Source organism: Vombatus ursinus, unplaced genomic scaffold, assembly GCF_900497805.2.
Source record: "Vombatus ursinus unplaced genomic scaffold, bare-nosed wombat genome assembly UNPS02009770.1, whole genome shotgun sequence".
NCBI classification, from domain to species: domain Eukaryota; kingdom Metazoa; phylum Chordata; class Mammalia; order Diprotodontia; family Vombatidae; genus Vombatus; species Vombatus ursinus.
In genome coordinates, this window is record NW_020949548.1 from 2,233,308 (window position 1) to 2,250,085 (window position 16,778).

The 16,778-nt window shown below is 42.7% G+C and overlaps 1 protein-coding gene across 1 annotated transcript in view; it reads left to right on the plus strand.

Moving 5' to 3' along the window:
* Nucleotides 1-16,778, plus strand: part of LGR4 (leucine rich repeat containing G protein-coupled receptor 4) — a 122,654-nt gene that overhangs the window by 70,249 nt on the left and 35,627 nt on the right. The window contains exons 3-4 of the mRNA XM_027852653.1: nucleotides 9,354-9,425; nucleotides 11,542-11,613. Of these exons, the coding sequence (XP_027708454.1) occupies nucleotides 9,354-9,425; nucleotides 11,542-11,613 (144 nt within the window). The remainder of the gene's footprint in view (nucleotides 1-9,353; nucleotides 9,426-11,541; nucleotides 11,614-16,778) is intronic.

Here is a 16,778-nt window from a genome sequence, read left to right on the forward strand (position 1 = left end):
GTTCCAAATCTTTAATGAATCTGCCATCGCCAGTTTGGCTGAACTTGTAGGAAGAAGTAATTTTCTAACAGCGGCACAATTCCACGAGTGCCCTAACTTGATATATCATGTCTGATTTGCTGTTTGAGATTTTGTTTTTGTTGGTGGTGTGGCTCTGAGCCTCTGATTTCATTAATGTAGGGAGCTCCTGGTTTTCTAGAGTTGGGGCCTCTGATGATCACGACCTCACTCAGTGTCTTCATCTGAAAAATGGGTGCGTTGGATTGGTTGGCCTCTGGTATCCTTTCCAGCTTAATGGCAACTTCTTTAGCTGGTTTCTCTGTAGTATGAAGCTTGTTTTCTTCTAAAAAGTTATTTTGTTTTTTTGTTGTTGTTGTTAAAAATCAACAATCAGGGAAACTTTGGGCTGTTGCCTTTGTTGACTTTCTCAACGTTTTTAAAAATCGAAATTTGTTGTTATTTTTAGATCAATATGAATGCATTATTTCTTCCTATGTCCTCCATGAAGGTTTTTTCCTAACACGTTGAGCCTGCGTTGATGTGTCCGGCCCCCAGATTTTATGGCCTGTACCTTATAATTTAGAATATATTTACATTCGTCTGGGGTGTATCATTCCATGTGTTAGTCCTAAACTAGATTGTAAACTCCTGAAAAGAACTAGCCCATTTAACACTTCAGCATTTTCCATAGTGTCTAGCATGATTCAGGGAACATGGTAGATATGTCCTGTAAATACTCGTTGCTTTATAAACCAGCCTTAAAGACATTTGCTCTCTCAACGACAACAGTAATAGCAACAGGGGCAGCCGGGTGATGCAGTGGATAGAGCAGTGGCCCTGGAGTCGGGAGGACCTGAGTTCAAATCCAGCCTCAGATACTTACTGGCTGTGTGACCCAGGCCAAGTCACTTAACCCCAATTGCCTCCCCCAACACCCAAACAAGCAACAACAGCAGCTGACATCTGTAATGTATTTCAAGTTTCGCTGAATGTTTCGAGCACCTTCTCATTTGCTTGATAAAATACATCTTTTTCTTAGTTGCTTGGGAGAATTTAAGCACGCCAGTAGATAAATCTGGGTATACATAGTATGACAGGTTCTTGCTCGTCAGGGACTGAATGTCCACATGGTAGAGTGAATATGGAACATTGGACTGGACAGGACTGAGAGTCAGGAAGATCCAGGTTTAGATCAGCCCCAGACACTTGGTCCCTTGATGGAGCCTCGGTTTCCTCATCTGTCAAATGGGGTTAAAGTTACAATGGCATCCATTTTACAGGGTGTTGTGAGGATCATATTAGGTCAAGATTCCCTGGGAGTGGAGGCGGGGGTCACTTAGTCTGTCTGAGGTTTCTTAGTTGCCTCATCTCTCAAACAAAAACAAATCCAAAAAACCACAAGGATGACGCTTGTGCTAACTTCTCATCTTACCTTGCAATGCCCTATGAGTGCCAGCTATTATTTTTTTTTTCTTATTACAATTGTGGGGGAGAAAGTGCTTTGGAAACCGCAAAGGGCTATGGAAAACCCAGTGAGTTTTAAGAAGTAGACCTGTGTCCCTGCCCTGCCCCACCAGACTATTGTAGCCAAGGAGTCTTCTGGAGTGATACCTGCTCATTTTGGCTTGTGCAGAGATTCTGCCCCAGGCCTTGCCCTCTCGTCACTGGGGCCGCCCTCAGCCCCGCCTCCCCCAGCCTCAGGTTTCACAGCAGCTGCTGGCAGCCCCTTTCCCAGGCCCCACCAGTCCATGGCTCTGGTCAGCCTTAACATGCATTCCTTCTTCTACTAACTCAGCAGTAACTCCAGCCAAATGGCGACAAGAAAATTGCCACCAAAGGCCAGAAGCAGCATAAATCCAGGCATTCTTCAGATAAGAAATGTCATCCTCGCTCTTTAAAAGTGGCTTCCTGAAGGAAGAATCCCTGGGCTGGGCTGAGCTGAGAGGGAATAGAAAGCCGCTGGCCTGCTCTCTCACCCCGGCTGGATTCCAGTGTCCAGCAATCATTTCTGTCCTTTGTGTAAACAACCCTTAATCCTACCTTCTACTCTGGGTGACTTTGGGAAGGTCAGGATATCCAAACGTCAGTGTTGGAAGAAACCTATAGAAATGCCCTCCACAACGCACAGTAGGGGGTAGAGGGCTGAATTTTAGAGTCATCATCATAGTAGCTAATATTTATATAGCACCTACTATGTGCCAGGCACTGTGCTAAGTGCTTTCCGAATAATACTTCATTAGGTCCTCACAACAACAAGCCTAGAAAGTGGGTGTTGCTATCATCCCCATTTTACAGTTAAGGAAACTGAGGCAAACAGAGGTTAAGTGACTTGGCCAGGGTCATACAGCTTAAAAATGTCTGAGACTGAATTTGTTCTCAGATTTTCTGGACTCCAGGCCTAGTATTCTATCCTTTGTGCCCCCTAGTCTTGAAAGACCTGGGTTCAAATCTTGATCCTAATACTTAACAAGGCTGAGTGACCTCCAACAAGTCACCTTACCTTGGAGTGCTTTACCATGTTGTTGTTAAGAATAGCTTTTTCCCATCTTTAAACTGTTATAAGAACATGAGTTATTAATGCTTGAGCCAAAAAGGGTTTTGTAACTTATTTTGAAGCCTATGGATCCCTTTTGCCAAATGTTTTTAAATACATGTAATAAAATGCATTGGATTACAAAGGAAATTCATGATATTGGAATACAAATGTCAGTTTCCTCCCATATCAGTTCACAGACACTCCCACTCCTTGAAGTCTGTCCACAGAGAAGTCTGTGGACATCCCTGTGCTAGAGAAAGCTGGTAAGAACTAGAGGGTAGGGAGGACATCTGTATCAGCTCCAGCTCACTCTTTACCTCTGCCTCTTAGAAAGCCTGAGCTGCCTTCTCAAGTTCAGCTCAGGCTTCAACCTGTGCATCAGGCCTTTCCTGATCCCCCCAGGTTCTGGTTTCACCTCCAAATTTGCTTCACATATGTTTTATATTGACTTATGCATACACATTGTCTCCTCCCAATTGAATGTAAGCTCCTCAGGGGAGAGGATGGTTTTGCTGATGTCTCTGTATCCGCTGAGACCCATGAATCGTAAGCCTTTAATAAAAACTGGTTGGATGAGACAACCAGAACGTGTCTCCTTTGGAAGGAGCTACCTCTTGTGAATCTGGGGAATGGTGAATAAGAAATGCCTATTCAGCAGGCAGCTTCGAAGGGCATTCCACACATGGTCAGTTATCCCCCTTTCCTTGGATTGGTGCCACATGCTGGGAGAAGGAGAGGACCATCGTCGATTTCTGCCTCTTGCCCACACCCTTGATTAGGTTAACACTGAGGGGTTGCCTCGAAGTAGGCTGAGTGTCTCCTCCTTGGGTCCCCAGAGGCTGATTTTCACCTGGTAAGAAAGAGCTTCTTTCTCCTTCTGGGTCCAGAAGAGTCGCATTGATTGGTGTTTTTGATATTCAACTTCCTTTTATTTTTTTAAAATAATTTTTAATATCTTTAAAATCTTTAATATCGTTGTATTGCCTAAATTTCCCTGGCAGCTCAGTGGATAGAGCTCTGGGCCTGGTATCAGGAAGACTCATCTTCTGAGTTCAAATCTGGCCTCAGACACTTAGCAGCTGTGTGACCCTGGGCAAGTAACTTAACCCTTTTTGCCTCCGTTTCCTTATCTGTTAAATGAGCTGGAGAAGGAAATTACAAACTACTTTAGTATCTTTGCCAAGAAAACCCCAAATGAGGTCATGAAGAGTTGGACAGGACTGAAAATGACTGACAGCAGCAACAAAATTTTGCCTATATCATTCCTCCTCTCTCTTCCCAGACAGTATCTGTTACAACAATGCATTCCTTAAAAGAGAGAAAAGGGGAAGAAATTAGGCAAAACCAAATAGATGAACTATAATAATAGCTGACGTTAGATATATATGTTATATGTATATGTTGTATATGCGTGTTACGTATATGTAATATATGTTATATACAGTGCTGGAGGCCTTCCTCCTATTCTCTCAATTATTCTGTGGGTGCCGGGAGCATGAGGGCTGTCCTGTGCTTGAGTCCTTCCTGGCTCCTTTCCCATCTTTCCCTTTTTATCCCTGCTCATGATTTCTTTGACATTTTCTACCCTGGTTCTCCTATCCAGTTTCTTGTTTTGCAGCATGTTGTAATTTATGTAAGGCCACAGTGTTAACCTTGTTGCTATAAAGTGTTATAAAAATAGGAGCTTTTAATTTTAACAGTCCTTTTTAGGGATTTTTAGCTTATTAAAATGTGTTAAAATTCTCGAACAAGCAATTTTTTTTTTTAATCATTCTCTTTGCTAGCTGGTTTTAGAGTCAGAGGACCTGGGTTCAAATTCTTGCTCTGTTAATTACTACCTGTTGACCTTGGGCTGACCTCCCTCATCTAAAAAACAAGGTTTGAACTAGACTTCAACAAAGGCCATGTGATGTGCCAGCAGCACTCACTGGAAGACAGGAATAATAACCAAATAAACCTCTAAGTTGTATGCTTAGTGTGAGGAACGCGTGCAGAACTTAGGAGTCAATTGTTACTCATTTGTTTGATGGCTATGGTGGGATCAGTAGCGTCTCTTGATAGGTCAGATAGATTGTTTGGTGTCGCCATAAGAAAGGGTCAACATAACCGACCAGTCTTAACCTCTTTGTATATTCCATTTCCATTCTTTACTTGCTTCCCATTCATGGGTTAGCTTCCTCCAAGGAGAGAGGGCCATAGTTGGTCCTACAGATGCCTCTGCATTTAAGGAGAAGCAGGACCATTCTCCTTAATAATATTTGCGTGACATTGGGCAAACTACTGGATTGCAGGCCTCAGTTTCCTTATCTGGGAAATGAAGGGTTGGATTAGATCACCTCTTAAACTCCCTTTCAGCTCAAAATCTAACATCCTATGACTCGCTGTCTGAAAGTTCTGCTTTATAGCACAACTAAATGTCCTATGTCACCCATCTCTGCCCCCTTGGGCTTGTGTGCTAGGCGAGTCCTTAGCTTGAGTCTTCCCATCTCCAGTCTACAGAATCCTCACGCCTTCCAAGTTTTCCTGTCAGGTAGGACCTTCCAAAATGGTGATCCCATTTAGTGCTGTGTTCCCAACCTCTCTATTCAGGCACAGTCTGTCTCTGAGGCTGCCGCATGATTTCCGAAATTACCTTTCAGAGACTGGATTACAGACTTAAGTGAATGGGGAGAGAAGCTGGTAAATGTAGTTATTGACTTCTCTGGGCCCTTGAACAGAGTTCTGTTTGTTCTCATCCAAGAGCTTTATTATGTCATAAGAGTAGCTCACTATATAAATATATAGCACTCAACAGTTCAGAAAGCACTTTCTCCGTAACAGCGCTGGTTGATAGGGCTGGAGCCTTATCTGCATTTGACAGCCCAGGAGATGGAGTTTCAGGAAGGAAACTGAAGCTACAGAGAATTTGAATGACTTTCTCAGGAAGCAGAGAGTGAAAGGGATCTCAGTGACCATGTAGTTCAGTTCCATATCTGAGAAAGAATCTCTGGGACAACGTAGCTGAGAAGTGGTCCTGCAGAGACAGCTGTTAAGTGACTTGCCCATAATCACCTAACTAGGAAGTTTCTGAGGTCAAATTTGAACTCGGGTCTTCCAGAGTACAGATCCAGAGCTCTTTTCACTCTGTTACTGTTTTCAACAGATTGTCAAGTCATATGTGAATGAGTGAATAGCATTTTTTTAAGTATTCACTACAAGCCAAGAATGAACACAAGGCTTTCTCCCATTTTCGTTGCCCTTCTCTGAATGTCTCCAGCTTTTCCATGTCCACGTGCCCAGAACACGAGACTGTTTCTAATAGGGGCTGGGGTTCAGGGGTCTCCTGACTCGACGTCTCATCCTCTTTCTTAGGCCACTGCTTCTCTTATCGGTTTAGCAGATGGATAAAAGCTGAATAGAGAGAATCCTGGTGTCCAGTAGGACACATTGAGCCACGTGAGAAATGAAAGAATTCGCTAACACTGATTGCCCCTCTGCATCTGTAGTTGTGATGTCTTCGTGGTAACTTTCCTTTTGTCCAGCTTTCAGAGAAAGTCACCTTGCGGGGGCTTTACTTAATCATTTTTGATAAATATGTTATTAATTTATTGGTAGTGGGGAAAATAAGTCTTTTGTAGGTAAGTTACCTCCTCTTTCCACTATTTATGAAAGGGACAAAGATTTGGGGGAGAAGCAACAGATATTTTGCTCCATGAGGAGTATAGACTCTTCTGAGTCGACAAGGCAGGATTAGCAGATGTTCTGCATTTCATCACTCCCCCCTCACTCAGGGAATAAGGAAAAGGCAAAAGTTTGTTGTCCTGTTTACGGCACAGCAGAAATGATCGAACCACCCAGGGGAAGCTTTCGGACACAGACAGGTTTAAAGTAGTAATCAGTGTGGGGAAGAATCAAAGTTGATGAAATTTCACAGCCCCTAGATAATATGTTGTGTGATTTTCTTTTTTAGAAGCTTCAGGCCTTCTCACTATAAGCAGCATAGATAGTACAGTGGGAAAACCCCTAGCTGCGGATTCAGAGGACCTGGGTTGAAATCCTGCCTCTGACACTACCTGTGTGACCTTGGGCAAGACACTGAACTTCCCTGGCCTCAGTTTCCTCATCTGTAAAAGAAAGGGTTGGACTGAATGACTTCTAAAGTCTGGAAGCAGATTGAAATCTTTGAGCCTAGCAACACCAGATTACAACCACGGCTACCTTTTCTCTTTGCAGACCCCGACTTCTTAATCTTACGGTTTGATTTAGAAATAGCTCAGCCAGACCAGGCAAGATATTTTGGACCAGGGTGCAGAATGGCTTCTTAGGCCGCATGGCCCTTTATGGATAAAATATGACTGTGCCTGAATCAAGCTGATGATTTTCTCCATTTCGATCCAGTTGTTGATGAGGAATTCAGAAGACTTTAGGAAAGGATAGGGTTGAAAGCTCTACTGAGCTGTGGAGGAGTACTTGAGTTGGCATTTGGGTAAAAAGGATTTTCCAAGAAGGAGTTCTGGGACTGGTGATAGTAATCATCAGAGTGCTTTACAAAATGTTACCTCATTTGATCCTCACACCAACCCTGTGAGGTGGGTGCTATTATTACCCCCTTTTTACAGATAAAGAAACTGTAGTTTTGATGTCTGTTTGAGGCAAACATGTTATGTGACCTACCTGGGGTTACTTAGGTAGCATTTACCTGTGTTACCGAGTGTCACAGCGCTTATAAGTGTCTGGGATTGGATCTGAGCTTGGTCCTTCTTGAATTCAGGTCTAAAGCTCTATCCACTGTACAGCTCACCTCCTAACTGTAGGAGGATGTGAGCTAGTAGAGTATGGAAAGATGGGCAAGAGCTGATGTATCTGTGGAACATAGCATTCAAATTAAAAGCTAGAGCTGGCAGGGCCCTCAATGGTCATTAGGTCCAATTGCCCCGTTTTATTGATGAGCAGCATCTGGCCCGGAAAAATTAAATATTTTGCCCAGAGTTACACTTTGAGTTTTGAGTACAGGTGTTCTGACATAAGCCCAGTGCCCTTGCCATCAGACCATCCAGCCAAATGAGCCCGGTGTCGGTAGGCGGGAAAGGGACATTCATCTGGCTGAGTGGGCATTCGTCACGTGGGTGAGAGCCAACAGGTGGGACTGAGCCTGCGTGTGCTTGGGAACAGCGAAGACGTTGCCTTGACTAGAGTGGAGAATTTGTTTCAAGGATTTTAAATCAAAGGACTTTGAGGTCGGTAGAAACGCTGAGGCTTGATGACCATCAGTTTTGAATCCCTCAATTTACAGATGAGGAAACTGAGGCCCATGGCAGGGAAGTGAAGTCACATCAAGTCAGGGGCAACTCTGTCTTGTCCTAAACAGAAATTTTCAGAGTAGGTTGGAAAGTGGAAGAAACTAAAGCCAGAGTGGCCACACTGAGAAGCCACTGTAGTAACTTCATAATAAGTTATGAAGTTATGAGGGCCTGTAATAGGAAGGGGCAGTTAGTGGTGCAGTAGGTAGAGTGGTGGGCCTGGAGTCCAAAAGACCTAAGTTCAAATCAAGCCCCAGATACTTACTAGCTGTGTTACCCTGGGCAAATCACTGAACCTCTTTGCTTCAGTTTTCCTCATCTGTAAAATGGGGATGATAATAGCATCTACATCCCAGGGCTGATGTGAGGATCAAATGAGATATTTGTGAAAGTGATACGTAGTAAGCACTTATTCTAAATGCTGATCTTCTTCTCGTCTACCCATCCCAACCCTCAACTTAGGAAGCCATTATTTGCAATAATAAATAATACAGAATTAAAATGAAAAAAGAATAAAAGAGCAGGGGAAGATCAACTTAACGTATATGGCGGCACATGCGGGATTCCGTTTCCATAGATCTTCATGTCAGAGTGAAGGGAAGCGTCTCCCCCTACCTCTTCTTCAGTTTCAGTCCTAGTCATTATAATTATGTACTATTCAGTTCTGTTGGTGTTGTAATTTGTTATCATTGTGTGTATTGTTTTGCTTACTTCATTTGGCTTCAATTTATGTCGGTTTTTCCGTCCTTCCTGTGTTGTGCATGTTCAGCATTTCTTATGGTGTCATGATAATCTAGTTCATTCATGTGGCAGTTTGGTTAGGCATTCCCCACTTGATGGACATTATTTATACCTAAGAACAAACAAACAAACAAAAAAAAAAACCCGACTCTCTCTTACCTATAGAGCTCTTCCTTGTTCTGAAAAATACAGTTAAGGAAAACCAACTGACATGGTGATTGTGTCTAACGATGTATATGACTTTCAGCACTAGTGGTCCTCTACCTCTATACCTAGAGGAGAGAAGCGTTTCATAATCTGTCCTGTGGAAGAAATATTGGTCAATGATATGCCCTGGAATTGAGAAACCAGAGTAAAAAAGATAACTGTGAAACAGCCTGAGTACACATGCTTCTGCTTACCCTGGCACAAGCAGGGCTGTTTGGACTTTTGTTAGCACATGGTTGTTTGTATATTGTTTCCCCCATTAGAATGTGCTCTCCTTGGGAACGTGGATTGTTTTTGTCTTTGTACCTCAGCAGTTAGCTCAGTGTGTGGCACATAGGTGCTTAAAAAATGCTTCTTGATTGATTGATTTTTTTTTTAAAGCCCAGGAAAATCCTTCCCACGCCTCCCCTTTTTTGGAATTCGTCTTGCATTTTGGGAAGACTTCAAGATGTGCGTCTCTCTTCATCAGCTGTGCTTTAAAAATATCTCTGTGGCTCGGTGCTTGTTCTAATCACATGGTAGATAAATATATTGCATTCTAACAGGTTGAATTATTATCGTCATCACTGTTGTTTGGTTTTTTTTTCCAGACGATTGGCTGGCAATGACCTTTCCTTTATCCATCCAAAGGCCTTGTCTGGGTTGAAAGAGCTCAAAGTCCTGTAAGTAATGACATTTTTAGCATTTCACAGTCAACCCCGTGTTTTCTTTTTGAATTAGTTGGTCTGCTTTCTGCTGGTGCCTTTTAAGGGAGTAAGAGAAGGAAGGACGGGCTGGCCGTTCAAGCACTTGAGACAAGCTTGCGTTCAGATCATCTTTCCTGGAGAGGTAGCAAAAGCTACCTTCTATCTTAATTAACCAATAAAAGCTCCAAGTTACAGTCAAATGGTAGGTTTTTTAAAAACAGCACTTAATGCCTGGAATCAAAACCATAGTCAAGGCTTCAGATCTTGTCAACATTCTTCCTCTGTAGGATCTGATCCATGCTTTTCTATTTGGGGGATTAATTAGTAGGAAAGGGGAGATGGCCTCGAAGGGCACCATGCAGTAAAGTATTTTCTCTCTACATCCTATTTAGTAAGAGATTTTGGAGTCCAGGGAGGAGTCAGGGGTGGGACTGGAATGCAGGTCTTCTTGACTCCTAAGACCCCTTCTCCATCTCATACCACACAACCTTTTGCCTTGCATGTAGCAGACACTAATAAATGTTTATTGAAATCACATTTGGGCCATTTCTTCCCTCTAGGACTATTTCCTGTTAGGCTGACTTCTGGTTCCCTCTATCTTGTTCTCTCTCTCTCCTTCTGAATCAGTCTTTTGTTTTTCTCCTCTCCCATTCCAATCAAAACACATTTTCTTTCTTTCTTTCTTTTTGTTTGTTTATTTGTTTTGCAAGGCAGTGGGGTTAAGTGACTTGCCCAGGGTCACACAGCTAGTGAGTATCGTGTCTGAGACCGAATTTGAACTCGGGTCTTCCTGACTCAAGGGCTGGTGTTCTATCCACTGCACCACCTAGCTGCCCCCTAAAACACATTTTCCCTTCCTGTGTCCATTCCCCCAGCACTGTCTTCTATTAAAAAGGTTATTAATGCCTTAACCCTCCCAGGTAACTATAATAAGCTCCCACATTAATCTATTAAAATGAAATTAACCAGACTCTTCCCACCTAGCCAACAGTAAAACGTCTGTGAAATTGAATTGACTTAGGTTATAGGCTCTGATCTTTCCTGTTTAGTGGTCTTCTCCTTGTCAGACTGAGCACAGATTTCATAACTTCAGAGAATCAGTGTGGCTTTAGTGACTAAGAGGCCCAGCCCTGGAGTCAACAAGACTACCTCTCCTCATTACCAGCTGTGTGACTGTGGGCAAGTCGCTTAACTCAGCTGGGCCCTCAACAGTCTTCTAAGATCATATCAAGTCATTGATTTAGACTTAAAAGGGATTTTAAGGAACTTTCACTTACAGCTCAGACCCTTCATCTTAGACATTAGGAAGGTCCCCCAGGAAGCTTTGGGGGTGGGGTTTAACCATGTTTCCTGACTCCAAGTCCAGAGTCCTTTCCACTATATTATGTTGCCTCTTCTCCTGGTTATCTAGTTCCTGACTTGTCCCAAAGCAGAATGGCCTCTCGGGGAGGTAGAGGCAGCAAGTGGCTCAATGTGTAGAACGCTGGGCCTGCAGTCCAGGAAGACCTGACTTTATATCCAGCCTCAGACGCTCAATATCTGTGTGACCCTGGGCAAGTCACTTAACGCTCTCTGCCTCAGTTTCCTCAACTGTAAAATGTGGGTAATATTAGTACCTGCTTCCCAGGGTGATTATGAGGATTAAATAAGATAGTATTTGTAAAAAGTATTTAGCATAGTACCCAACAAATAATAGGCACTTAATAAATAATGATCCCCTTCCTTTCCATAGTGGGTTTGTCCTCTTTTTTTTTTTTTTCCCCTTCCTCTTCAGTTATTTAAGCATTGATTAAGTGCCTATCTCATGTGTGCTTGGTGCTGGGGATAAAAAGACCAAAACAAAATGGTCCCTGTCTGCAGGGAGCATACACTCTTCTAGGCATATACAACATGCATGTAAGTGGGTGCGTATAACACCTGAAAGCAGAGGCTGGACAACCGTGGGGGGTGAGGGTGGAAGGGAGGATTCTCACTCAGCTCTGGACTGGGCCAGATGCCCCCAGAGACCCCGCTGAGCCCTTCTTCTTTCTGTGTGTTTCTGTGGCTCAGGTAGGGAAGGATGTTTCCTAACTAATAAAAGCCTTCCTTCCAGGACGCTTCAGAACAATCAGTTGAAAACTGTTCCGAGTGAAGCCATTCGAGGACTGAGCTCTCTACAGTCTTTGTAAGTAGGTTTTTGCCTTCATGTGTGTACTTTTGAATATTCTAAAGTGATGATTGTAAGCAACTAAATTTTGGGACACAAATAGAGAAATATCAACCCCTTTGAGCCCTTGAGAGCTAAGAGTCAAAATTGTAAGAGCTGATTGTTAAATTTACACTGTGGAAATCAGCATGCTCTACAAATTGGGTCTTAGTTTATTGTTTTGTTGATTATCTAGTCTTCAGAAAGTGATGGAGAAAATGTTAAAAATGCAGATTGAGCTTAAAAGAGTGTTGGAAGTACATCCTCACACCCCTGGCTAAAATCCTCCCAAAGTACGCTTAGTGAATATTGAATGTAGTTTGACATTTTGTGTGCAGAGACCCAGGTTTTAGATTTAGTCCCCATCTCTCCTTAGTTGATTAAAGTTTAAATTTTGCCATTTCCCAAGGGCTCTGCCAAGAGGCTGGAGAAAAGAGGCTGCAGCAGCTCTATGCAGGGACATACATCTTCCAACATAGAAGAGGGTATGGTACCCACAGTATGGATGCTTGTAGACGAGCCAGCCAGCTTGGGTTAGGACACAGGGACGTAGTTACAGAGCTGTGGGAGCCTGGGGTTACAGACAGCAGGCGGCCCTGCACCTAGTTTGCCCCTTCTCTCCCAGCTGGCAAAAAAATGGTTCTATTTCAGAGGATAATAATGGTCCAAACTAAAGAGGATAAAGAGATGAGAGGCCCCGGTGGTCTGTATTCCCTTTCCCACCCCCCATCCACCCTATCTTCATTACCCAGGTGTTGAGCAGGGCAGGCTCTTCATGACAATTGAGACTTTGCCTTTCTGAGATTGACTTTGAAGCTGTGTTTACAGCACTCCTCATTAAAACGTGCTGTTTTTTTTTTTTAAACCATGTTCCATGAATCTCTTGACCTTGAGTTATTTTGGCCTTGGTAAGCCAGTTATTTGGTAATAAGGTTTTGGCTGATTGCAGCCAACAGCTAGCTCTTTCACAGATTCTTCTTGGAAAACAGAAGTCTGTATTGGTTCCATGTAAAACATTAAAAGATTTATCCCACTGGAGAAATTTCAGCTCACAAGCAAACGTGCCAGTATAGGAGCCTAGAGTTAGAAAGGAAGGGGAGATTGGAGGCCATTTAGTCCTGCCCTCTCATCTGCCAGATGAGGATTGAGGAGGATAGAGACTCACTGATTGCCAAGGATCCTGTAGGTAGTAGCAGCACCAGGATTTGAACCCAAAACTTGAATTTGTTCCACTCATTTCACTGGCAACTCGGTGATGTGTAGTGAATACAATGCTGGACTTGGCATCAGGAAGACCCGTGTTCAGATCTGGCCTTTAGACACTAGTTGTGTGATCATGGATAGACAAGTCGCATGATGGCTCTCTGCCTCAGTTTCCTTACCTGTAAAATTGGGGATAAGAATAGCACCTACCTCCCAAGCTTCTTGTCAGGATAAAATTAGATAATACTTGTAAAGCACTTTGCAAACCTTAAAGTGGTATATAAATGCTAATTATATTGCACTGATCAGGCCATCAGAAGATGAATGAACTCAGTCAGATGGTAGCTTTCGCACATTCTGATAGCCACCTGTACAGTACACACTGTGCAGTCGGGCAGAGAAGACACACATATAGGAGGGCTAAAGGTGAGAGAGAGAGAAGAGACCGTACAGATGGGTGGTAGGCTACTGGGGACAGGTCTTATTGACAGGTAGCCGTTATTAGTGAAGGGGCCTCTGAGAAGACAGGGCAAAGCGATCAAGACACCTTAGAAGGATAATGAGTTTCTCAGCCCCAGGAGAAGGCTATGAAAGAGACAGAGGGAGGAAGAGAGGAGAGGGGAAGAGGAGGGAAGAAGCGAGAAGGGGTACAGAAATGGTCTTTGTTCCAGCGTATCACTTTCTCTTTCGGTCTGCCTGGCTTTGCAGATCTTTGCTCCTTCTCTGGGTACACCGGTGTGCTGGCTTCACAGAAGCCCAGTACAAAGTGCTCAGATGCTCAGTGACCATCCTGATGTATGGTGGAAGCTGCTGAAAGAGTGCTTCTGTTGGGGATGCACTGTCACTTGTGGTCTGTCCACTGCTCGTCCGCACCCCAGACTGGCCTTGCCTTCTTTTCCTGGGCCTAGTTTCTTTTATTGTTTCAATCCTCAGTAAGTCTTCATTCCAGAGTTGTCATTTCATCCAGTGTGTCTTCATGGCAAACAGTGCAGTAGGATATATGTTGGCCTGTGGGCTGCCATGTGGAGGTTTCCTCTTTTTTAAGAAAAGGAAAACAGTGGGGTCTTTGGGCAGGTTCTGAACTCGAGTCTTCCGGATGCTAAGTCCAGCACTCTATCCATCATGCATCACTGAGCTGCCATTGGTGTTGGAGTGACAGAACCTGGGTCTGACCTTTTGGAGGCAGCTTCACCAAACCTTGATGCTCCTGTTCATCCAGCAACAGAGTTTTGGGGTTTTTTTTGGGTGGGGGGGAGAGGTATGTGGCATGTAGAACCATTATTGGAGCTTCTGTATGTCTTACATAAGCATTCTAGTAAGCAGCCTCACTTTTTGCCTCACTTTTTTTTACACAATCTTGGGCAGTTTTGTTTTCGTTTTTGTTTTTGTTTTAGATGAAGCTATATCTTTATTTTTTTAATTAATTAATTAATTTTTCGTTTTCATCATTCACTTCCATAAGCTTTTGAGTTTTAAATTTTCTCCCACTCCCTCCCCACCTCTCTCCCTAAGATGGCATGCAGTCTGATATGGGCTTTACATATACGTTCCTATTAAACATATTTTCACATTAGTCATGTTGTAAAGAATAATTAGAACCAATAGGAGGAACCACAAGAAAGAAGAAACAAAAAACTGAAGAAAAAAAAAGAGCAAATAGTATGCTTCAATCTCATTCAGATTCCATAGTTCTTTCTCAGATGTGGATGGCGTTTTCCATCATGAGACCTCTGGAGATGTCTTAGATCCTTGCATTGCTGAGAAGAGCTAAGGCTGTAAAAGTTAGTCATTGCACAACGTGGCTGTTATTGTGTACAACGCTCTCCTGGTTCTGCTCACTTCACTCAGCATCAGACCATACAAGTCTTTCCAGGTTTTTCTCAACTCTGCCTGCTCATCATTTCTTATAGCACAATAGTATTCCATTACATTCATATACCACAACTTGTTCAGCCATTCCCCAATTGATGGGCATCCTCTCAATTTCCAGTTCTTTGCCACCACAAAAAGAGCTGCTATGAATATTGTTGTAGATTTCCCATTTGTGTGATCTTGGGCAGTTTTTAAAAGTTATAACTATATAAACATTTTTTAAAAATGTCCCAAAATGTCTTTTGTTCCATATTGTCATACAGTAGTCCTGAGCCAGTCCCTTCTCCTTTGCTGGTCTTGGGTTCCTCATCTATAAAATGAAGGGATTGGTTTCCTTCTACCTCTGATATTCTCATTTTAGTGCAGGTGAATAATGTGGTCAGACTGACCCTTTACTCATAAATCCTGATCTATGAAATTACATTACCACTTCTTCACTTGTTCGTGTGCCATTTTGAAATGTTATTGTTTTTTTCCCTTGTGTTTCTTTTAATGACTGGAGACTCAAGAGTTCATCGTTTTAGAGCTTAAAGATAGTTTTGTGTGACCCCCAACCCCTTATTTTATAGAAGAAGAAATCGAGGTGGCTTATTCAGAAATAATTTCTTCATTTGGAATGAATTAAAGGCATAGGTAAAAATTCATGCCTTGATGCAAACCACTGATTTATTTAAAACCATTTTGATTGCACAAAAGAAAGGGGGAGGGGGAGAGCTTTCCAGGGTCAAGGCAGCATGTTATGTCATAGAAAGAATGCTTGCTGTGGCATCAGGTGGGGGGTGGGGGGAGGGCCTGCTGCTTAACAGCTCTGTAACCTTGAGCAAGTCTGTAAATTCTTCCGAGCCTCAGTTGCCTGTCTGTAAAATAAGAGCATTGGACCAGATGACCTCCAAGGTCCCTTACAGCTATCAGGTTGTCAGAAATCAAACATTAACTTTTACAACTACAAAATAAACACTTCAGGGATTATGGGAAAATAAATATATAAAGAAACATTTACTCCTAAGGTATTTATGTATAAAACAATAAAAAGTTTAACATCTCCCACCTGAATTCAAGACTATTAGATTTATCTTTTTTGGGAGTGGGGTGGGGTTCTGTGTTTTAAAACAGAAATGGACCCAATGGCTCAGTTGCCTGGGTTTGACGTTGGCCATGGCAGCTGGATGGGGCGGTGGGACTTCTCCAGATGAGCAGGTTGAATTCATTCTTTCATGGAAACCACATTTTCCATGCTCAATCAGTCTCCTTGCATCATCAACAGTTGAGCTTGAGGTGTCCCCATGGCTCCCTTGGGGCTGAATTGGTTAGACTTTCCGGGTTCTAGTTTCTGTCTCTTCCTAACTATCTGCATTTACTTCAGCAGCTGTTGGGCAAAAGAGCTGATCTGCTCCTGAGTCTTCTGTTGTTGAATCGTTTTCAGTCGTGTCCAACTCTTTGTGACCCCATTTGGGGTTTTCTTGGCAAAGATACTGGGATGGTTTGCCATTTCCCTCTCCAGCTCATTTTATAGATGAGGAAACTGAAGTAAATAGGGTTAAGTGACTTGGTCACACAACTAGGAAGTGTCTGAGGCCAGATTTGAACTCAGGAGGATAAGTCCTCCTGACTCCAGGGCCAGCCACTCTACTGCATCATGTAGCTCCCCCATCCTAACTAAGTCTTTGCAACCAGAAGAATCTATATGCTTATTCTGTAATATAATTTTGACTAATCAAGACAAAGCAAAAAGTCCTGTTAAGTTTGTTGACCTTAGAATAGATTTGATTTGGACGTTGGATTGGTTGTTTGAATATTTGAATAAAATGGTCAGTGTCAATGTAGGTAGTGATATTTTAGACTATTAAAAATAACGCTTTCCAGAAAACCATATGCTTTCCCCCCAAAAATGATTTTTAAAGAGGGCATGCTATGTTTAGCATTCATTTATTCAGTATTTAAATGCTTACTTTGACATTTTTCCCTTAGTTTTAGAGTAGATGTGCCAACAAAAAGAAAATTCTGGAATGTTTTCATCTACATCTGTATATTCAGTAGCTGTGGCTGGGAACTGTTCTCTTTGAGGAGGA